Raw genomic sequence first — 25,295 nt, forward strand, 5'->3', positions numbered from 1 at the left:
GTGTTTTTGAGATATTGAATTTTTAACGTCCCAAACACTATTTTTCTGATTTTTGACATGGTAATATGTCAAAAACGTGATGTGATAGAATTTTTCTGAATTCAGATTCGAGCTCAGCGCATAAAAAACCATTAGAAAAATATACTTTGATTTCTATAAAAAAAACTTTTTGACTAGTGAAATCGAAAAAGGCATCCGAGTTTTTCTGCCCTGTTCGATTTCACTAGTCAAAAAGTGTTTTTTTTATAGAAATCAAAGTATATTTTTCTAATGGTTTTTTGTGATCTGAGCTCGAATCATATTTTTATATATAGCTTTTAAATAAAAAAGGACCAGGGTTTAGTCAGGACTACAAAAAGCATGAAAAATTAAATAAAACCAAAAAAAAGTAGGTACCTATGCATATCCTGACTGAACCTCTGGACTTAGAACTTTTTGACAACGCTATTAAATGCAGACAATAACCTCATCAAACTTTTTTCCTTTAAAGCTATTATCTAAAAAAAAAATGAAATAATTGGATATTTTTCATTATTTAGAAATAGTTTTCCCACTTAGAGCCGTTTGCTGAATCGAAACTTAAGCATTTAAGTTCAATATGTAAATAAATATGTGACAAAAAGTAGAGAATAAGAGTTTATGTTCAACATAAATTATTTAAGTTTCTGTTCAGCAAATGGCACATGAAAAATATTAAAATTTATATCTACAATGTATACAAATAAACAACTACACAGCCACAAAAAAAGTTCTGATTTGGGGGTGCGACCATGTTTTACATATCTACAGTTTTAGGGTCGCTAAAACCGAATCCGAAGTCTGTTTTGCACAATCACGTCAGGTTTTCGAGATAACCTCAAAAAATGTCACGAAAAATGTCTCAGATCTCGATGTGCGAATATGTTATTCATCAAAGTCAATTTTGCCCTATCGCGTCAGGTTTCCTCAACATAGATAAAAAACATAATAGCACTTCCAGCTAAGAATTTTTTTTTTTTTGTGGCTGTGCTATCTATTACACAGGTCTACAAGGTTTTTGGTGCCGAGACTAAGATATAGTTTTCTGTAGGTTTTCAGTATGCTGAATTCGAATCTGAAGTCAGAAATTTCCTATCCAGCTCCCGTTTTTGAAATATTACCGTTAGAAGATGTAAAAAAAACTACTTTTGAGGTTATGCTTTTTTTTAAATATAAATTATAACGGTTTCTACAAGAACTATTTTCCTTCTTTCAAGATCTTTTTAAATCTTTTCGATATCTTTTTTATTATTCGAGATATCGTCAGTTTTTTTGCTTATTGTAATGTATCAAACAGATATCACGTTTTCATCTCCTTTTTGATAAAAACACACTTACTTCATTTTAAAATATCTCGGGCAGTAAAAAAGATATTGCAAAGATTTAAACAGTTTTTGAAAGAAGTTCTTATAGAAACCGTTATGATTTATATTTTTTTTAAATCTTCAAATTAAGGCATGACATCAAAAGTGGTAAGAAAACGTTATTTTTGCATTTTGCAAAACGGGAGCTGAAAGGATATTTTTGACTTCAGATTCGAGTTCAACACACTGAAAACCTTCAGAAATGTATATTGTGGTTCATCTGGGAAAAATATTGTTAACTTCAAAATAAGTCCAAAAACAATTTTTTTGAAATTATCAAGTATTTAGATTGTTTCTTTTTATAATTCATCAACTCTACCATTTACCAAATTTTAAAATAGTACAAAAGCGTTTCATAATGTTTCAATTAATTTACAAAATTAATTTAGGTACAAAATGCTGCAAAATGTTTGGCGGAAATGGTCATTTACCACACACCCCGAATGGGAAGTCCCATATTTTCAATTTTTGTCTCAGATAACGGGAAGTGCTGCATAATTTTGATGATCTGTCAGTTATCAGTAAGAGAGTGAACGAGTAAAAAAGTTTAGATTTTTAGTGATTTTTGAAGTCCTATATCTCAGGAACTATTCATGCTAAGTAGCTTTTTTTTTCTTAAATGTTTTGTATGGACAAGCTCAACAAATATTATAAGTTTGAAATTTCTGGCTATATGAACTTAATTTCATTTGAATTGTAAAATACTGCACTTGCATTGTACATGCATTGTGCAATGTGGGAAGCTCATATTAAATTATATTTTGTTTTTATATGTCTAAAATATGATACTTTATCAATTTTTTCTGAGTTTTTATACTTCAATATTGAACATAGAACTCAAAATATAGACTTTTTAAACCACCAATATAAGAATAACAAAATCAATCTTGGTCCCAAATTTGTCTATTCTCCTTGGTGGTTTACATGAAAAAATAATAATATTTTCTCAAGTATGATTAATCTTTTCAACACCTACTTGTGTTGAGTATATATATCGATGGCGGATAAAGTTAAAAGTTCCCGCAGAATATCTTGACCGATGATGATCTGACGTCGTTTAAAACCTTGAAGCTTAATAACTCTGCAAACAATGAATTAAAAGCAAAGGTATTCAAACGAATATAATGCTGATAATGTGCGTAAACTTTTTACCACTTCAAGTATAATTGTCTACGGTTTGTTGCCATATATAGGCTTTACGAAATTTCGTGGTAAGGTGAGGTATGGTGCAAGTGATGCAGATAAAAATATTATTTGTTAATTTAAGGTTGGGGTGTTTATTTGTTAAATTGACAAAAAAAAATGAAAATTATATAGACATTCGTTATGTTTTAAATAATGAAGATATATTTAAACTCTTTCGTATGTTCATATTGTTGATATACCAAAATTTTTGACAAGAACCATATAAAAACCTCAGCCTTGAATCAGTATTGACCAAGTACACACAATGTGCATGAATATAATATGTGCGAACAAACTGACTCATTTGGTCAAAATAAATTTTATTTAACGACATTTTTTTAGGGTCATTTTCCATCCCAAGTACGAATACAATTCAGCAAAATGCTTTATAGTTTTTTTTTTTTTGTTTAATGACACTACAACGCCCGGAAATTTAGTTTATATTTTTTTGTTGCTGATAATTTTCGTCGTCGCGTCATTTATATCTTAAATGCAACGTTTAGTTTTAATGTTTTGTCTTTAAATTTTATAATGGAAAGTGATTTTTCGTGGCAGAAATTAATTTCATGTTGCCATATCATTTGTAAGGAAAATGCGTCATTATTTTGAAACGTTCAGAAAAAATGTCTTTGAGAGGTCTGATAGTAGTTTCTCGGAAAACTATAGGTTATTGCGTTCTAAAAACAAAACCGTAAAATAAATAAACACTACACATCTATTAAGTACTAAATTTGTTCATTTTGTATCAACCTTTAACCAAGAAACACTAGAAGTATATCTACAATGTACTAAATTTTTTTCCTAATCGTTTCATCTGAACCGACTTGGTCTATTTGTTAAATAAAAAAAACATTTGACCTTTAATACTTTTGACGTATTAAAAATGTCAACTACGTTTTCCCATTTTCATCATTTTGGTACTTATAATGATTTCAAATAAACTGAACACTCGAAATTTGTTTACGAAAAAAGTAAAGTTAAAAGATTCATCATGAGTACACTATTTTTTTTTTTGCATCCGGTAAAGATGGAGAATATTTTTTTTTAAATATTTGCTATAAACACTTATAAAGAGACCAGAATAAAAGTCCAGAATAAAAGTTCATTATAATATTATTTATAGTCTATGTTTCAAGTAGTCTGAAAACCTTGTAAATTAATCATTTAATTGACAATAATTAACGTAGATATTTGGTATTTGAATTTTAAAGTATATTTAAAGTAATGACAAATTGTAGAAATACCCATTTTTTTGTTTAATATAGGTAGACACTTATCAAATAGGCAGAGTTTATTTAAAAAAAAGTTTATAGGATGTTAAAATGCAAACTTGAGATTTTGTTGCTATTTTTATCATTTAACATTTTTTAAAATAGAGAAATTCAGCTAAAAATTATTTAAACTTTTTTTTTTAAATAAGTAAATATAATGAAATTAATCTGATAATATGATAAATTTAAATTGTTTGTCTGTTAAGTTATTTTACGGACGATAATTTTACGTCATAACGTTATGAAGAAACAGGAGCCTATTTCACAGCTTACTACATCAATTAAAACAGCTACATCAACGATTTCAAACATTAATTTGTGCGGCCTATTGAACTTTTTGAAGCACTTTTTTGAACATTTGCACTACTAAGACCTATAAAAATTATTTCCTAACCTTCAATCGGACTCAACTATTGATTTTTGAAGTCGCTGATTAAGTTGATGAAGTAAGCTCTGAAACAGGTCGCATGTTTTGTAGGCTTTAGATAAAAAAAATCATTTAAAAATTATTTTTAAGCAAAAAATAAAAAACGTATTGGACTGGCTTGGGACTCCAACCCCAGACCTCTGGTGCCAAAGAAAAATCTTTCAACGGTTTAATACTCTTAACTGCTGATTCTATATACGTTTACCTAGCTGCCTAAGTTTGACTTGATGTCATTTGCGAGGAATTGACACTAAGCCTTCAAGTGTATCATTGTATTGAAAAAGAGCAACCGTTCGGATAATAAGAACTTTACACTGTAATATCTCTGTAACCACACATCTGATTTTCAAAAAAAACTTCACTCTTTGTACGCATTATCCATCAGCTTTTATTTTACACAAGCCTCATTTCCCAACCCGAGCTTCATATAACTTTGCCTAAAGTTTTAGACCTACAGAAGTGTGGTTATGTATTTCAAATTTAATTTTTTTTAACTGATTCTTAAAAAATGTGCCCATAAAATTTCAGATTTTATAAGGTAAACAATGTAAGAAGTCCGAAAAATTACCGATCTTTTGGGTACCATTAATTTCTACCTAAAAGATAGATTTGAAAATGCCAAAATTCGTGAGATGAAAGTCATTCATTCCTATAATATGTTGAGATTATTCAGTCACCAAATTTCTGCTTTTATAACTTTAGTTTGTAGTTATTATTATTAAACTAAACAAATATTTGAGGCATTAAGTTCGTGTTTTGATTGATTAGAAAATTGGATCTTCTATTTTACACTAACATTTGCACTTTGTTGAGTTTTACTTAGAATGTTTAATTTGCAAATATAATTGATAAATTTACCATAAATATTTTACTAAAAATGCATATAACATTAGAAATTGTTGTTATTGTGATATTTATTGTCTTACCTCATTTACAATTTTCTTATGTTTACACAAATCATAACACTGTAACTAAATGGTTGGCTAAATGTTAACTGTGGTCATGTGTTATTAGAATAAAATCACTAATTATTCAATTTCAATTTGTGTTAAGTACTTATTAGCTACCGATTACTGTTGTATTTGTCATGCATATACATGCAAATCGGTTTTTAAGTGTTAATTTAAAAATTTTTTACTTCTAAGTTGCATATCTTTAAAAGTCAAACATTTCAAAGTTTACAATAATACTTAAAAAAAAAATTAGACTAAATGAGATTTGTATTAGCATTAAATGAGCGGGAATGGAACTTTGTTCAGTGACATTTAAGGCCAGTTTCTTCGTATTTTGTTTTGTTAATTAAAAAAATATTATTATTTAACCTATTTTAATGGAGATCAAGACATCTTGCACACGAAAAAATTGGTCAAGCTATTTTTGTAGTACGTAAACAAAGTTATAAAAATATCATAAAGGTATTAAAAAAAAATATTTTTTGGAATATTACTTTTTAGAAATTGGCCAAATAGTCCAGTAATTTTAGGTTTTATCTGCGGAAAAATTCCTATTGGGCTGAATTTTGGTATACAGCTTAATGACGGCTTTTTTTTGAAGATGTGAAAAATCGACATTGATATTGTGTCCGCGTTAAGAGTTATAGGGGTCAAAAGGTCACGAAAAGTGTTTCGCAAATATCTCGCGACCTATTGATCGGAGGTCATCAAAGGTTATATAAAAATTAATGGTCGTTATCTACAACATATGCCCAGCACATTTTTCTGTAAGATGAACTGTTTCGCGAGTAGAGCGCAGAGAAGGTGACTAAATTGCACTCACATACGAAAAAATACATATTTTTGGCTTATTTTGCTCGATTTTTGAGGTTTTTATCGATAGCTTTAATTTTTTTTAGTTTTATTAACTTATCTTATTACGTAAATACGAATTAACTAAAAAAAAATAAAAATGTACACCTTGGGATAAAAAATATTATGCAAAAGGGGGACCACGTTTTTTGGAAATGTTGTATGTTTCCCTTTTTTGTACAATAAGTGCCTTCATTATTAAGAACACACTTTTTTAACACGGTTCAATTTTAGTTTTGAGCTTGTTATCAATTTTCCAAACATGAATTCCATAGAAAATGTCGTTTGGAGCTTCTCAAGAGAAAAGTTGCAGAATACCTTATAACAGTACAAAATTAGCTGCTGAAAAAGCTTAATGGTAATTTAAGGTTTATACCAAGCTCAAAACTAAAATTGACCCATGTTTAAAAAGTGTATTCTTAATAATGAAGGCACTTATTGTACAAAAAAGGGAAACATACAACATTTCCAAAAAACGTGGTTCCCCCTTTTGCTTCCCCCCTTTTCCCGTTTTCGAGTTATGACGTTTTTAATGATTTTTGCTCTCATTTCCTATAATTGGTCTTATCTTTGCCAAACGACGCGTCGCGACGTCTGATTCGAATGATTTTTTTTACAACCAATCAAGAAAAAAAGTTTTAAGACAAACTTAAACTGTAATAAATTCTTGATTGGTTGTAAAAAAAATCATTCGAATCAGACGTCGTTTGGCAAAGATAAGACCAATTAAAGGAAAAGAGAGCAAAAATCATTTAAAACGTCATAACTCGAAAACGGGACGAAAACGAGAAAATTGCCACTTAAGTTTTTCGACTTAAAATTACCTCAGAAATCCATGGTTTTCATTTGGGGCGGTGACTGTGGGACACCCTCTATAAGTAACCCAAAATATTTAAGTATCTATTTGTTGATACAACAACTGTCAATATTTGAAATAATTGTCTTTTTTTTAACTAGCCGGAAGGCATTTGGGATCAAAAACGAGTGCCTTTTAGGTGTTATGCTTAGATTTAAGTATATAAGATGACAGATATGAGGAATGTGAGACAACTGTAACCGCTAAGTTAATGAATTAACACATTAACCTAAATTGTATGCACAAAAGTACTTACATAATGCAATGTTGGTATCTTTTGTTTTTTTTTTTTATTATTTATGAGTCTTCGGTTAATGAGTCTTGGTATACTCTATTTATTAAAACATAAAAAAACATACATAAGTAATAGCAGGTAACTACACTCCACATCACTTGTTTTTCATCTAGTATCGATATTTCTAGGTAGAAACCACAATATGTTAATGTGTCAAATAAGAGACGCGTAGTGTATTAAATTGATGAGCAAAAAAGTGCAGAGAAATAATATAAAACAATGCAGACTTATGAGTTTTTATTTTACTGTCATAGTTGGTATTTTTTGCAGGTATTAAAAAAAAAGATACATTTGAGTTTTTGTAGATATAGGAAAAATAAGTTTTTATGATAAACTATTGTTTTTTACCTTAGTAAACATTATGATGTTATTTTTGTTTTGTGAAAAGTTTAAAGTTACGGAAATTACGAAACAAGAAGTAGGTACATAATTTTTGTCGCGAAAGTCAATGGTTTTAAAAGTGTTTTTTTTTTTGGTTTTTATTGCTGTCTGCTAAAAGGAAGCTCGTCATTATGTTTTATATTTTGCCTTATGAAGCACTCGAAGAGTATCTAAAACTTTATAATAATCATTTGATGCTTAGTTAAATAGTGTAACTGGAATTTAATGACACGAAAACGAGATTTTGATACAGTCTAATAGATTTTGCATAGTTAAAAAAATTCATAATTAAAATTTCAAGATATTAGCGCGACTAACATTGAAGATAGGAAATTTTGTTTTTGCTCTTCTTTAAAATTTGGTAAAATAAAATTACACACATTTGCACGGATCACCGACGATATAGATTAATAAAAATGCCTGATTTTCATCCAAAATTAACAATCCAAGTAGAATATAACTTTATCATTACGATGTAAAAAGTAAGACACTGTGGCGTATACGTAATATTTTTTTATAAATTTTTTTTTCTTCATAGAAAAACTCAAACCAACTGACCTTTTGTGTTAATTTTATGATCTCATTAAAGACGATCATAATAGGAAATGTGAAATTCGACATACAAGATATAAGAATCACAGAGTCGGACTCGAATGCTTTTTTTTCATTCCTAGAATTGACTTTACTCATGTCTTTTAACAACTAAAGTACCTGTAATCTTTCATAGGTTACAAAAAAAATAGTTTTTAAAATAAAGGTACACATAAAAACACGGCCACCGTAAGTATGTAATTAAGAAGGCGTATTCTGATCCAAAGTTTTTTTGTAAATACCAGTTCCTCAGAAAAAAAACATGAAATTCTGTTAGAGTCGCCTAGAAAGCATTCATATGAAAAAGCACTCTTTTTAGTTATAATAGCAAACAAGCATATTGTAATACGAAATAAAGAGAAGTTTACTTTTTTTACTCTTAGAAAAGCTTTAGTCCCAGATTTGGGGCGTTATCACTTCAAATCATTGAATTTGAAAAACAAGAATTGGTCTATATCTTCATGTTGGTTGCTAGAATTACTATACATTTTGAATGAAAAAGCATCAGATTTGAGTAAGAAATCAAAATAAAAAAATGCAGGCTAAATTGCAAGAAAATCAATTGACGCTATACATTTTGTGACTCGTTGTAAAGATAAATGCTCGTTTGCATCTCAATAAATAATTTTTTCCATTTTGATCTTTGCATGGAAAGCCTTTTAGTTTTTAACTGTGCCATGTACTTACCAATTTCCAACGCAACAAATAACATTAGACTTATATGTTTGTTTTCATCAAGAACAGCTTCACTTTGAGGTAGTTGAAAATCAAACATAATGATATATTCACTACAAACCACCATCTAATTGCACTTGTTGAACAGAATCATCTTTATTTTGCAATTAAATTTTTATTAACTTACATAGTTCTTTTTAAAATTAATACTGGATAGCATACAATCCATGAATAACTTATGTACATCTTCTATGCTCGTACTTCGTTCGTAATCGATTCATACAATAATATTACAAATTATTTTTCCCCTTCTATACACAATAGCCAAACTCAGTGCGGATTTTGTGCAGATTTTTCTTTTTGTTTAATAGGCTCCGTGAAAGCAATGTGGCATAAAAATAATAACAAAGAAAATTGATAAACAACAAGCTTGCATTTTATACAAACTGTTAAAGAAAAATTGCTAGTAGTAATATTATGGACTCTTGTCCTGTCGACTTATTACCATAATAAAAATACATTGATCACTTCATTTCTAGGAACAAATTAATAAGAAGGTGAAAACGTCATGTAAAAAGGAAATACAATATCCGTTAAAAAATAAAAATCTTGAAAAAATATGCAGGGTTGTATAAAAATAACGGTTTTAGATATCTTGGAACCTAAAATGGGTTGTGGTCAAAATTCTGCCGGGTTCAAAATTTTGCTTTCAAAATTCTGCCTTTTACAATCCTGTTTTTAAAAATCCTGTTTTACAAAATTCTGCAAAAAATTATAAAGGGTTTGAAAAATGTTAAAAATCGGGTGCTTTTTAACATTTTCTAAACCCTTTTTTTTATTTTTTTGCAGAATTTTGTAAAATCATAATTTCGCAAAATTCGTTGCTTATTTCAGATTACTTACTTACGAGTACTGTGTCAATTTTTGTAATAGCTATTAATTTTTTTTTGATAAATCAATAAAATTAAAAATATTGAGAAAAGGGATTTAATGATACATATCTTCGAAAAATAACTATTGAACATTTTTCAATTAATCAAATAAAAATTAATATTAAAAAAATTGAATAAGAAAAGCAATATTTTCTTACAACCCAACAACATTGTTTCTAAATAGTTTTCAACGGTATAATCCGGAAAGTCAGTCTTCTTCTCAGTTACATCAATGAGGTGTATTTTTTGTTTTTAGTAAACGCACAACGCACATGCTATGAAAAAAAAAAAAACAGAATTAGCTGAATTCTTAAAATTCTTCAAAAAAAAAAAAAGCTGGCAGAATTTTGAAAAGCAGAATTTTGAAAGACAGAATATAAAAAAAAACACAGAATTTCGAAAAACAGAATTTTCTTGAAAAAAGAATTTTGAAGTCAGAAAACAAAAATATTAAAAATTTGTGCGTAATCAACCATTTAAGTACAACTCTTTTCAACATTTCAACATGCAGCTTTTTTTAAGTTTTACTTGCTTTTACAATGATTATAAATCTTCAGTATGAATTATTGTAATTTACAAGTTGCAAGAGTCCCCAAACCAAAAACACCTAAGTCAAAAAATTTCGTCAAAATAAGTTTTGCCATTACTCAAAGTACTAGTCTTTACAGCAAGCAACTCCGCCCCTGGAGTTTTTTTTTTTTTGTTGTTGTTTAATTTTCAAGATGCTTCTTACAATACAATCAGCACGTAAGGTTTTTGACGATAATTTGTAAATCAATCAAGAAACTTATAGAGGTACTGCGTACACAGCTCACAGTCTCATTATAGCTTCACTGTCTTCGAGACATCACGCGCAAAGTAAAAAAAAAACCATAAAAATAAATCGTGTATTAAACTTTAAAAAAGATTTAAAAAAAAACCACCATCTTATTTGGTCCAGTGGTAGGGATCCTATAAATTTTGGTGACATCTGTCATCCCTTCTTTAGATCTTAACTATTGCTGGCTTGTGCATATAATAATTCTCTATATTCGACCTCCAACAAAAATCATAACCGTAAAAAACAACAAATATATATATTTTATCTAAGACACAAACACAAAATAGTAAAGAATTAAGCAATATCGGGTATACGCTCATATGAGACCAATCCAAATCCAGTCAACAGAAGAGCGTGTGTGTGAATTTTCATTAACATCGATTATCTAATTGCATAAATTCGACCAACATAGATAACTTTTTTTTTCCAAATTAATTTAAAATCAAGTAAAAAATTAAGACCAAAAAGCAAAAATAATAAAACAAAAAAATCAACATAATTATACCCTATGGACTAGGCCAACACACTCTTGGCTTTAAAAAAATAAAATAAAAAATTACATAAAGTGAAAGCATCTCTTTTGCATCTTCTCTCAGTCCCACCATCCAAGTCTTTCATTGTGTGTCTTCCTCTTATCTCATGTAAGCCCCTCAAAAATAATCAAAATTCAATTTTAAATAAACTAAATTACCACCAAAAAAGTAAAACCAACGACGCACTCAAGAAAGAGAGAACCAAAAAAATACTAAATTTTGGGCCAAACAACCACCACCAACCAAAAACCATTCAACAATCTCGCAATAGGTACCTAAACCCGTCGCAGTCTTCGAAGCGGATGGATACCTTTGTGAAGTTGTATTTTTGTTGTTTTATATTTTTTTGGTGAACTTCATAGATGCTGTATCTAGGTATCTTGAGTCATTAGTGTGACGAAGTGTTAGGCACGTATATGTCTGTCTGTCTATTTGCTTATGATGATGATGAATCTTGTGGTGGTCTTTTGGGACTAGGTACTCACCTATAGGACTAATACCTTTTAGTCGGTCGGCCGACACGGTCGTCTTTTCGCACCAAAAAAAAAAAAACGCAGTCTTGTCCAGCGCCGAAAAAAATTAAAAGTAAAAGTTAAATTGCCCTCGGCGTAATACTTACCGAAAAAAAATCTCAAAAAAGATAGACATTTCTTTTTTCGAGGCTTTTCACTTTTTTTTTTTCTTTTTTGTTTTGTTTAATTTTGTTAATTTGTTACTTCAACGGAAGATAATTTAATTTGTGTTTTTTTTTTTTCATTTTTCTTTTTCAAATCCTCTTAGTCAGAGAAGATCATTGGTGAAAAAGAAATCTCTCGGAAACGCACGAAAATGGGTCACTTGTCCACTTCGGATCGCGTTAATACGTCAATGCTAACAGCAAACGGATGTGTTGGTACCGTAAAGGATACCAAATTATCCTCTACAAATGATAATAATAATACTTTAAATATGTACGGTAACGGAAATGGAGTTTGTAATGGTATTGGAACAAAGTTATTAAATGGCGGTGCATGCACCAGCAATGGACTATGTGCTAATCGAAATGGATTCTTATCCAATGGAAGTGTAAAACTATTTGAAAATGGTGGTTATGAGAATGGTGGTATTCAAACAGTTGTTCTAACCAAAAGCGATACACAAGATGTTGAAAGTGATGCTTCGTCAATTGAAGATGTTAAAAATGCTGAAGCATATTTTGAACCAACTCATAATATCAATTTGGAAGAGTATACGAAAAATTTCAAAGGTGACACATTTTTGGGTTATAAATTTTTAGCACCATTGAAATGGGATAAAATTATACAAATTACATTGCTGCATATGGTGTTTTTGTATGGAATTGTGATTTATGATTTGAGAGATTTGAATCTTAAAACTGCACTTTTTGGTAAGTTTTGTTTTATTATTTACATGTTTTTAAATTTTTAAGTTATTTTAATTTCCTTTTTTTTTTTGTCTTTAGCATAAAATTTAATTTTACCATATATGCTTCATATTTGCTTCTCTGCACAAATTTATTATTATGAAAAATTACACCAAAATTACATAATTAACTTTAAGTTGATTTGATAGTTTTTTTGTCCAAAACTATATAAAAATATTACAAAAAAATGCTTTAAGGCTTCAGAAGTTTTTGCGAAATATATTCAAACTACAATGAAGAGGATTTAACTATTCTTAATAAACTAAAACTGTAAAATGCTCAAGATATGTAGCTTGTCAGATTGCTTTACTGCAATTAATTAGTCGAAAAATAATGCGCTCATGCAATCTTGAGTTTGTTATCAACGAATAATGTTAATTATTTTATTATCCTTTTTGTGCATTGAAGAATATGTCTTCCGTCCACAGACAAAATTCTTCTTAGATTGGTTGTTAACTGATAAAATTTGGTACAATAGTTTCATTTCATTTTGTACTAAAATTAAGAATCAAAAAAGAACATTTTAGTATTTTAGGTGGAAGATTTTCGTAAACTAATGATTCTACTCGTAAAAATGGTAAATTAATTAGAGGTACTACAGGATAGTCGTTCTTTTGAAAATTCCTCCTAAAACTATCTTTAATCTTGAATTATGGACCACATTTGATTGAATTGTATTCAATATTGAGAACGAACAAGAGGTATATAATAACAATTTTGCTAACTATAAAACGTCAGAAAGGACTCGATATGAATCTCTAAAACTTATGTCTTACAATTTCATTTTGAAACAATTAACAGTAATCCTCCGACAAATACCAATATAGCGTATTTACTAATCACAACATTTTAAAGTTCATCTTTCATAAGCAGCATTTCCAGCTTATGGTTCTAGATTTGGTAGGGGAACTTATTCTTTATATCAATTCAGAACTCTAATTGACCGCATCAAAACCAAAAGTTTAAAAAAGGATTTCTTATCTTCAGCACCAGCATTTGTGTTCGTCTTTGAATTAGAAGCATATTTAATCCTTATCTTGCAAACAAGAATATAATTTTCTTAACAAAAATAAATGCTCTTAGCTGACAGTAGTCAAAAAAGTCACATAAAGCAAAAGAAGACCAACTCCAATTAAAAAAAACAATGGTGTTTTCGAACTTATTAATTCTTCGGAGAGCGACAATGAATAACAAAACTAAATGCATTTTTAGAACGACAACTCCATGGCCTAGTTCCTACTAGAATACAACTCTCAACTATTCTCTTGTGTGTATTGTTATTTTGTAACAATAAAAGGGTACTCAAATTTTTTGCCGTTTCCAAACGGCTAAATGAAAATGTAACTTTTGCAGAATTCTACAATTCCTCAAAAAAAAAGTAGTGCCCCTGAAGAAAAAAATGTTTAGGTAGTCGATAAAACCTTTGATTTGACACTCCAGCATTAAATTAATGTTTTTAAATATTTTTAAGCTATAGAATGAAAGAAAAAAAAAATCTAGAAAAAAAAAGTTCGCTGTTCAACTCTTTTGTTTAAACGAAGAGACATAAAAATAGCTTTCTATGTAACTCTAAGCGGCTCCTTTGATTAAAACATCCCACTATGTTTAACTCTTTTGCTCTGCTCAGGATCTACACCACCACTCCTAGGTCCCAGCCAAACATTTTAATATGTGGCGCTAGATACAGGCAAACGAGAACCATATTTCCTAGTAAAAAGTGTTTCCATTATTACCGTAAAAACAAATTAAAACTACAAGTGTAACGTTATAAGGATTTTGTCGTGACCATATGCAAATTTTATTATTTTGTTTCTAAGTATTTATTAAAAATCTTCCTCTCTTATGAATGAAACCACAAATTCATGATCATCATGTCTTTTTGTGTGGAATTTTTTTTCCCTACGTAATCGTATTTTAATGAAATCTCTTAGTTTTTAGACGAGATATTATTGTAAATTAATTAGCTGTGTACTTCCCATACCTCATTAACTACACATTTTTTCATTAAATGTACAAATAAATAGACGTTCGCTGATGTATCTATTTTTGTTTTGTTTTAAATTTGCAGGGAAGTCATCAAACGACATGTTAATTGAGTAACTAATAGGAAAATAACTGATTTTATTAATGATTTTGGTTTTAGGATTTGGGTAAATAAGAAAATAATAAGTTATGAAAAAAAAAAGTACCTTTCAAATTCCGTGGATTAAACATAAGTGAATTTATACTATGACCGATCATTTTTAAGATTTTGCAAACAGCAAACTTTTTAGCAAAAAAAAAAAAAAAAAAAAAAAAAATACTTTCTATTTATGCCTCTTAGGTAGTAATTAGTAACTAATATCATAGTGCTGATGCACCGAATAGAAGTGTTGATTAAAATCACGTTTATAATGACATAATCTAAGCAGTAAAATAGTGATATGAAGTTCAATACCTAAATAATTACAACTTCTACCTTTATTTAACTATTAATTTGAAAGTGCATGCTACTATTTTATTTCTGGGAAATAATCAATAGTTTTGCTAAAAAGATTATTATCATGACATTTTATTATTACTATTAAATCTTGAACCTGCACGATCTGCTGCCTCAAGTATGTACTCCAATATAGGTGCACTTTAATATTAAAAAAATAAATATTTTCTTTACTGCAGTTGTGGCAAATATATATTATTGATCTTGATATTGGAACCATTTTAACAATCATTTAGTATTGAAATGCTATTTGCTTGTTTGTTCTTCTCTTAGCTTCATCAGTTTTTTAAGAGAGAATGTTTTTTTCAAGCTGATAATGAAAAAACATGCAAATCAGTGACTAGTAGAAATTTTTAAATTGAAATTTTTTTCAATTTTGATTTTCAAAAATTTGTTTTTTTCAGTTAAATGACTTGATTTTAAAATTTTGTAAATCACTTGACTTTCAAGCAAAAAAAAATGTGTTTATATGATTCTTAAACTTTACGGTCTTCATAACCTTCAGACTCAAATATATTATATAATTTATATCCTCTTCTCATGGTGTGGTATTTTTTTTATTAAGGTCAGTAATATTTCTTCCAAAATATTTCGCAGTAATTTAGGATTAAAATAATTAGCAACCGAAGTAATAAAAAATTTCACTACCAAAGGCGTGTCGAACAGACATCGATTACTGCAAAATAAGTGCGTAATCATGATTACCCTCCTGGGGATATTTAACGAATAATTTTTTGCAACCAAAAAAATTTCTTAGCTTTACACGTAAGATTTAATCCTTTTTTGGTCAATGGTCTTCATAAAAATACTCATAAATTAAAATTACATGCATTTTTCATTTTTATTTTACGTAAGATCAACGTCGAATAACCAGATTTGAACTCGAAATAGCAATCAATGCACACGCATCTTCTTTAGTTCAATGTCAACGAGACGCGATTTCACATATTATCTTGGAAATTTCAACCACGCGCATGCGGGATGCGATGGTGATATTAAATTTGTCGTTAAAACCTTATCGAATTTTAAAATCGAAATAAAACCAGTGAAAATTATATTATAAATAATTAATAGCCATGTATGATGTCATAGGAGACTTTGGGTTGGTTAAATGTGTGTAGTTAACTTTTAGGGCATCTCTAAGGTCAAGTTGTAATATGTTAACTATGCGACAGACAAATTGTTTAACTTATTCGAGTATGCTGTGGGTCTTGCAATGTATTTTTTCGTTTTTTTTTTTTTTTCAGATCACACCTTTATTTTTCAGTTCCATCATATGAATAGCCGACTTGAATGGATGTGAAATAAAAGACAACACAAAAAAATAAAATAACATTCAAGAGAAGACTCTCTGTTTAAAAAAAAATAAATTATCATGTAATTTTGTGAAGAATTGCTTGGTAATTTATGGAATTACTCAGGCAGACGCTGCAATTATTTGCATTTTTCTTATGAATTTTACATAAGAGTAATGTTTATTTTATTTTGTTTTGCGGTATTTTGTTTTTTTCTGTTGTCAATTTGGTCCACCGAAATTTTTTCGAATATATTTGTTGAATTATTTTACGATGTTTATAATAGTTTAGTGAAAAATCGAGGAGGTTTTTTCTGAACTGTTGCGTAAAGTTATTGGTTGGAAGAAAAAAAAAAAAAAAAGGCACCTTTTCTTCGTTCGACTCCTTCCGAGTCCGTAAAGTAATTCCAAACATTTTTAAGTGAGTTCAGTATTGCAAAGTGAAAACAGCTTTTACTGAATTGTTGATACTCTAATTTCCATACAAAATATACCTAAGTTCAATTGTTTTCATGGAACATTCCATCGTAACGAAGATGAAATTTTTTAATGTTTTTTTGGTTGTGGAATAGATTTTAAGTGCCGTAACAGTTTTTAGATATATTTTGAAATAATTTAAGATCGTCCCTTCTACGTTATTAAGCGTCCGCAGGTCTCAGTTTAACAAATATAGTTACTATGAATTACGTTGCGTAACGTAAACGATATTAAATCAACCAAGTTTAAGCGTTTATTTTTAGTTAAAGCCTAGTATACAGTTCTTTTTGATAAAAAAAAAATGTTCTTTTCATGAAAAAAATGTCTGTGGTGAATAAATGACAATTGTAAGTTCTTTTCCTTCACAATAATTTCTGTAAGACCTCAAATAGTCGATTATCGGAAAAATTTCCATCTTAGGAGCTAAGAAATTTCAAATAAAGCCTTGTTTCAAATTTTTTTTTTGCAATTCTATTGACAGTCAAATATCAATTTGCATTGTAAAATGTTGTTTTCGTCGATTGGAATTACCATGATCTTAGATTCTCTGCTCCGATAAATGTTCCTTTTAGAATAGATTAACGCCAGCATAGAATTACATAATTTAACTTTCAACCTTGGGCATAAGTATTTTGAATCGATAGGTCCACGAACTCTCATCACAAAAGTAAAGTTAGAATAAAGGAGTTGATTGTGTACTGTACTTATGTACTTAACAATGTTGATTTTACATCTTATGTCATATAGATCACACATATTATTCCTCTATGTACCTAACCAGCTTATCTTCGAATTCACAATAAATCCCACCTATAGGGCCCAACCCACATTATATACAATTTTCTAAGTGAAATACATTTGGCATTGAAAAAAACTTTTCTCAAACTAAAAGGTTTGCACTCAAACTCAAACAAAACAAAAAAAAATCATTGTGAAATGATAAAAAAATATTTTGAATAATTATAAAACGCATTCACCAATTTGGGTTAACCAAATATCGGTCATAGAGTTAAAACAGGTTATATGCTTAAATTATGGAATTTAAAATCCCATAAGCAAAAAAAAAAAAATTACTTGTATTGGTTTACATAAAATAATTTTATTCAAACTTAAGTCTTGCCGCATGGTTTGTTGACCTGTGGTTGAATAATAAATTTATTAACATTTGTTTTCGTGGTGAAATTCAACTTTCCTCTAGCAAATAATAAATCATAAACTAATTTTGGCCAAATTTGAGTAGAGCTAAATAGATTCTAACCACTGTTGTTAATAGAACTTTTAAGCCCACGTGCCACAGTCCTAAAATAAATAAATTTAAATAATTTACTAATTAATCATTTAAAATTGGGCCAATACTATTTAAATTATGTATGCTGGCTTCCATTTTAGACGAACTCATTCATAAGCTCTTACGGTGAGTCAATAAATTAAGTTTTCAACTTAAGACCAAAAAAATTTTGTTTAACTGTTTGTTTTGATGAATAAAATCCATTTACAGTAAAAATGGTTTATGAAAAATAAAATACACACATACACAAAGAAAGGTGTTGTAAGAAGTTATTAATTTGATTTGTTTTTTTTTATTTTTTTTTAATTTCTGCAAAAAAAATGTTAGATAATAATGATTCGATCTTTGGATACATGTATGTAAAGTAAAAACACCTTCTGTAGGTGTTATATTTGTTATGTTTGTGTATTGACGCGCTAAAATTATGTGATGTAATTGAATGCATAAGAAACATTATAATTTTTGGCGGCACGTTTTTGCTATTGATAAATAGCAAAAGTATTATAAACATAAGAGAAAGTATTGATGTAATAATTTATTATTTACCTGCAAAAAAAAAGGTTAAAAAAAAAAAATATTAATATGGGAGTAAATTTTTGCAGAAATTAGGTCAAAGTTCTCAATAATTCATATAATAATATTAAATAATGTTGTGTGGTATTTAAGGTAATAGTAGGTAGTTTCATAAATTAAACCAATTGTACTCCTTATGGTACTAGAAAATGTAGACAATGCGTTGAAAGCAAAGTAATTAAATTTTTTACTAATGAACTTTTTAAAACAGTTTGACAACCAACCTTGAAATTTAATCGGTTCCCATTAAACTCAAGAAAAGATTTTCTATATAATTTTGTCCGAAAAATAACAAAATACAAACAAACAAACATTTACGAGGAAAAATTAGCAGACTAGACAAATATAAATGATATTAACAATAAATAAAAATAACTCAGTTAAAGTCACCAATAATAATTGTAATGCTTTTATGGAAAATCGCAAAAAATATTTGCATTCCTTTAAATTTTTTGGAAAGTCAAAAATTTCCTACCAATAAACTTACCAAAAAACTTAAAGGAATGCAAATATTTCTTGCGATTTTCCATGAAACCCAAACGAACATTAGATTTTTTTTGCATAGAGAATATTCACCAAACATGTTGAATTCATTTTAGGATTTCTCGGAGAAGAAAAGAAGTTTAGTTCTTTCAGAAAAAGATTATTACGCAAAAGGACATAACCTCAAAAACTGTTAAAAAGGGTATTTTTGATTTTCTAACGGTAAAATTTCAAAAACGTGATCTGATAGAATTTTTCTGACTTTGGATTCGTGTTCAGCATACGAAAAACCATTAGCAAAGTATACTCTGACTTCTATAAAAGAAAAAATTTTCGATTAGTGAAATCGAATTGGGCAGAAAAAATGAATGGATTTAGATTTGAATATCTGAAGATATAAAAATGATGGCAATTTGATTTAAACGCCGTTAAAAAGAGGCATATTTTTTCTAAAAATAGAGCTATTATTTGAGTTCCTACCATTATTATTAACAGAGTTATTAACAAAAACGTGAGTGAAAGTACGTAAAAGTACGTTTTTTCATAACTAATTAAGCTGATAAAAAACGAATAGCTCGATAGAAAATTTTAAAAAATTTTTTTCTTACTATTTAGACCTCAAGGAACATTTCTGCATCAAAAAATCTGGAGTGCAAGACACTTCGAGTAGTGTCGCGTTCAAACGACCCGTGACTAGCGTATACTTGCTTTCAACGATACAATCGTAAATGTCCCTCTTTTCTAACACAATTACTTAATTATGGATTGAATCTGGAATAGAATGAGATGGTGGTTTCTTGATCGCTATACGTTTTACATTAAAAAGCCGGCAGTACGCTTTACCTACACATTAAGGTGGAGCGATTTTATTATTGTTTTTATTTTCGAATTTTTATAAAAAGTTGAGCCATTTATAAACGAACAAAACTGTATACTTAAAGTTTTTAAATAAATTCATTTTATGGTGCATCAGAGGGCTTGCTCTGAATGCTTAAAAAGGGGACTTTTTGACCTTTAAATTAAATGGTTAAAAAAAAAGTTCAACATAAGTTTTTTTTTTATTCATGTTTCACTGAGTGTGAAACATCAAAAAAATAAGTTACTAGACTATTTAATATATTTTTTTAGAAAAAACTCTTACGAAAAGTGTAAACATCGAAATTTAAGAGTTCTAGATTTTCAACTAAAACCGCACCTTTGTTAAGATTTTTGATTAAAATCGCAATTAAAAGTGAAGTGAAACATATTTTTTTAGATGATTCAAACTCAGTTAAATATGAATTTAAAAGAAAATTTATATTGAACTATATTTTTTCCTTAGAAAATGTAAAAAATTACAGCTTTTAAACTTTCAAAGAAATCATCAGGTAAATCAAAGAATCGTTCTCGTATTCTTCAGCTATGGAGAAAAAAACATGTGTATCATCAGTATTTTTTTTTATTTGCGATGGGCTGTAAAGCCAGAGGTTCTGGGTTCAAAGTGCAGTCTTCGCCGTCAAAATAATTTTTTTTTCGATTCCTATTTTGTAAATTTTTTATTTAATTATGCGCATACATCATTTTAAAGATGAGAAACTTTGCCATATAAAATGTTGTTGTAGAATTACCCATTTCTAAAATAACACCGAAATAAGACCAAAAAAAAACAAAAACAAATCGTGAAAAAATGGCTTTCATGACCTGCCCTGTCTAACTTGTGGAATTAACAGTAAAATCACAGTAAAATGACAATTTTATAGACCGATCAATTCTGAATAATATACTTTTTGATTCATTGAGATAGCATAAAATTCAGCTGAGCTGTATAAATTTAAAAAAACAATCTCTAAAACTTACATATATATTGTATGGGGAATCTTAAAACTCAAATGGCGAGTGCTAAATCTTAATTTTTAGAGCTCAAATTTTTAGGGAATTTTTGTTTGCCATTTCCAACTGAATTTTGAAATGGGAGAGACGAAAGTCGATGTTCGCCTTAAAAAAAGGCACACTAGTATATCTTTGCCGCCGGGTACAAAGGGGTTAAGTCATAAATGATAGTTTGCCAGAAAATGCGATTGAAGCTGAATCGATGAATTTTTGAGCATTGATTCTCTTATTTTTAAGGGAAAGAGTATCTCTTAATTTATGATACAAACTAAAAGAGAAAAAAGAGCTAATTCTTACTTTATCAAAACCCGAAAAGTGCAATTTTATGACTTAACCCCTTTGTACCCGGCGGTACATGTATAAGTTTAAAATAAAACAGAGTGTAAAACAGTTGCAAGGAACCAAGAATCCGTTTGGGAAGGTTCTTAAAGCGATGCTGTACTATACCAATACACTTACGCATATCCAAGAGTTGCTGTGATCCTAAAGAATTTGTCTCAATATGATGCTTATTCGAATACATTATAAAACAAAGAAAGGGATATAGTAGGCGTATGGAGGTGTGGTCAAGGCAAGACAAAAAATTCAAATGTTGGGATAAGTTTAACTATATAAAATTTGAAGGCTCATCTCATTATTGCTAGTTTTACAAGCAATAATCTTTTAAGATTCTAAAAGAGTATGCTAATACTTTTGATTCGAAACATAAAACTCATTTCCCAACGTACCACGTACGAACTTAAAATATCAAGGGACTCCATCCCACTTTGATTATGACATGTATTGACCTTGCCCTATAGGATGAATGAAGACACTCTAATGAGGTATTAAATATCTCCATAAAAAGGCATTTCTCTTTACCAACATAAATATGCCCACATAAATCTCAAATACTTACCACACAACACTTCAAAAAAGCCCAAAATGCATCAACAAATTATTTATTCAAAATAAATAAAAACATCTATTTGCCAATTCAACATTAAAATTTATTGATATAATTTTGTTGCATTTTTTTTTAAGATCGGCATTTTTAATCGAAACCAGTTCTGTAAAGTTTTGGTATTGTATTTCATCTGATCATGATCATGATGATGACTATATAATTCTACGTCACTGGGTCAGGTGTAGGTATAAGTTTATTGATCACTGCACCAACCGTTATTAGGAAATTCGTATCAAAACCAAAAAACTTGATTAAAAAAAAAAGAAATAAGAAAAACTCGTTCTGTACTCGCTCGTGAACTTGTATTAGAGAGAGAGAGACTGATCGCTGGATGCACCAAGGCGGTAGATTTTTTGTGGGTCTCAGTCTAAGCTCTGAAATCTTGTTTCACCGTCTTGTCTTATGCAATAATGGTTGTTGAACCGTGCATTTTGTTATTTTTTTTTTTATGAAAATTGATAATCTGAGAGATTAAGTTGAAAATATAAGTTCTTTAAAATTTCTAAATCATTTTAAAGTCTGAGAACCATTAGAAAATTCTATCTAAGGTCCAAATGCGTGTAAAGCAAGTTTTTTTTAATTCAATAAGGTAAACAATCGGTGATAAAATTTAGTTGATCGCAAATAAACATTATCACCCAGACTCTCAACGTTGATATGCACTTCAGATATTGCATAGAAACCCATGGAAATTCTTTGAAAATGGTTTCAAAATCAAAACACGAATAAAAACTTACCTTGAGGCAAGTAGATTTACGTAGGTAGGTGAATGTAGGATAGAAGGGGGAAGCTATTAAAATTATGAATGAGTGTGCAACTTTAACGTCATAGTTAAAAATGTATAGGCTCATTCTTTGTCTACTTTGGCTAACTTATATGCAATCATTAAAATGTGCTTTACAGGTTTTCTTCATATAAAAAAATAAAAAAAACTGTTGGAAGGTCAAAAATGGTATCATCAAGTGGGTTTTTGTGGGTTTATTTTGAACCGGAAAATGGGTAAATTTTGATGTTAATTTAATTGCAATATATTTCTAAGAAAGAAAGAGGAGGTCGAAAAAAAATATGAGCAGTTTCAAATAAGTCATAAAATTCCAACATGTAAGCTGAATTTTACTTACTGAATCACGAATAAATTTCAACTTTGACCGTAAATTTTCAAACAATTTACCCCAAAAATTCCATGTGTCTTAATTCCCCTATATTCGAAATACTTCAGTAAACAACAAATTCACGGAAATACGAAAATCACTCTTTGGTAACGTGTAGGTACAAAGTTAAGACTCTTGAGTAACACATTTTTGTGAAATTGTATATAGCTTTGCTTTTGACCTTAACACTTCTACAAACATACATACATGCGTACTATAAGCACATTATGATATGAAAATAAAAAAAATAAGTTAGATATGATTTTATGAAAGCAAGGTAATTAGCGCTTAAAATGTATTCATGTAGCAAGCAAAATTTGTTTAGCAAGTTTTTATAAATAGACAACTATCTAAAAGTTTTTTTGCTAAAAAAAACTGGAGTTTCTATGGCACATGGACAAATTAACATTGTTTTAATTTTTATTAATACCTACAATAAAGTTTCTAAATTAATGTGAATTATATAATTGAATAGTGTCTCATTTTTTTTTTTAATTTTTATTACTTTTTTCATTTTAGCATTCTTTACTGGTGGTCTAGCTGGATTTGGAGTAACTGGAGGTGTGCATCGACTATGGACACACAAGTCATTCAAGGCCAATGTTCCACTAAGAGCAATATTGATGGCGTGTTTTTCACTTTCTGGACAGGTAGGTGTTAATTTTTTTTTGCTAATGTGAGAAATTATTTGATTTTATGAGAAAGTATCTGCTAAGAGACAGGTTGTAATTATATGAAAACTATACTTCTTATACCGATGCAAATGTCAAAATTAGGGCACATAACCTAAAGATATTGACCACTTTTTGAGTTAAAAGTGTTAGATGCAAATAAAAGCGATGGTACTTTAAAAAATATTAAAAAAAAACAAGAAAAAAAGTTTAAATTTATGGACTTTTTCATAATCAGCTTTGTGCAAACTATATTTCAGTATACATTTTAATAAGATGAGTTTTCAAACAATTTGAGAAAGAAATGTTTAAGGAATATTAATAAAATTAAAGAGTGCATTTTCGACTTTCTAAGATATACCTACCTAATACGGTATTGTTAGTATTGCAATTGTTTTTCAATCATTTACTTTTTGTTTTGATGATTGTTTTTTTTTTTTTAAAGCCCTTCCTATTTAAACGGCGGGGAGAGAGACCCTCCCTTCCTATTCGATTTTTATCTTGTCTAAACCCAATCGTTCTTTAGCATTTCATGCAAAAACCATTTTATGTACCTACTAGGTTCCTATAGCGCATGCAAAAATGTGACTTTGTTGACTTATTCAATCAAAAAAGGAAAGCGTGTGAAAAATTTTTGTAACGGGTGTAACATTGTATGAAAAAACATATTTATACAATATGTTATACTAAAGAAAAATTGAATAACTTCGAATTTCAAATTTTAAAGCCACTATTAAGACAACAAGTAAATACTAAGCTCAGAAACTGAGTATACATCCTACACGGAGAAAAATAGGGCAGCTTAAAATAAGATGATGTGCACCCTAAATCCCACTACCTTCAAACAATACTATGTCCACTTAAAATAAGTGGATGCCACATACAAATCTGTTAAATTTAAGGTGAACTTAATTTCTAAGAAAGAAAGATGTTCCAAGCTTAAATTAATTAGATTCAAGAAATTAAGACGATTTGTTTGCTTAATTTAAGACGGGACTCATCTTAGCAAAAAAAAACACTCAGAAATCCACTTAATTTAAGGTGGAATCCGCTTATTTTTAGGTGTACTTTTTTCTCCGTAAAATAATTGACTACAGATTTTTTCGAGAAAAAATTATTTCAATTTTTGTTAAAAATGAGCATCCGCCTGGCAGTAAAATTTAATCTAGGATTTTTAAAATAATGTCTGCTTTGAAAACTTTCAGATTGTTAATATTTTGATCACAAAATGAAGTATGGCATCTGATTTCTTGTATGAAAAGGAATTTTGAGAAAAAAAAGTTTGAAAATCGTTTTTTTTTTTAAATAATTTTTTATATATAAAAATTTTCTAGCATTAAATAATTAATTTACGCATAAAAACAAAATTTCGAAACATTTCAAAAATCCGTTTTCAAAAAATTGATTTTTCAAAAAAAATTTTGAAATATTTTTTAAAAATCCAAAAATGTGTTTTTTGGAAATTTTCTAACATTTTAATATTACAGT

The 25,295-nt window shown here is 28.9% G+C and overlaps 1 protein-coding gene across 3 annotated transcripts in view; it reads left to right on the plus strand.

The window, feature by feature from the left end:
• The window catches only part of LOC129913479 (acyl-CoA Delta-9 desaturase), a 28,994-nt gene that overhangs the window by 1,489 nt on the left and 2,210 nt on the right, over positions 1 to 25,295 (plus strand). The window contains exons 1-3 of one of the 3 annotated variants that reach the window (XM_055992177.1): positions 10,646 to 10,742; positions 11,934 to 12,540; positions 23,656 to 23,786. In XM_055992177.1, the coding sequence (XP_055848152.1) occupies positions 11,982 to 12,540; positions 23,656 to 23,786 (690 nt within the window). In that variant the 5' untranslated portion in view covers positions 10,646 to 10,742; positions 11,934 to 11,981. Of the gene's footprint in view, positions 1 to 10,645; positions 10,743 to 10,842; positions 10,977 to 11,933; positions 12,541 to 23,655; positions 23,787 to 25,295 lie in introns of those variants that run through there. The other 2 variants (XM_055992175.1, XM_055992176.1) reach the window with 2 other exon arrangements.

Source organism: Episyrphus balteatus, chromosome 3 (genome assembly GCF_945859705.1).
Source record: "Episyrphus balteatus chromosome 3, idEpiBalt1.1, whole genome shotgun sequence".
Classification (NCBI taxonomy): Eukaryota; Metazoa; Arthropoda; class Insecta; order Diptera; family Syrphidae; genus Episyrphus; species Episyrphus balteatus.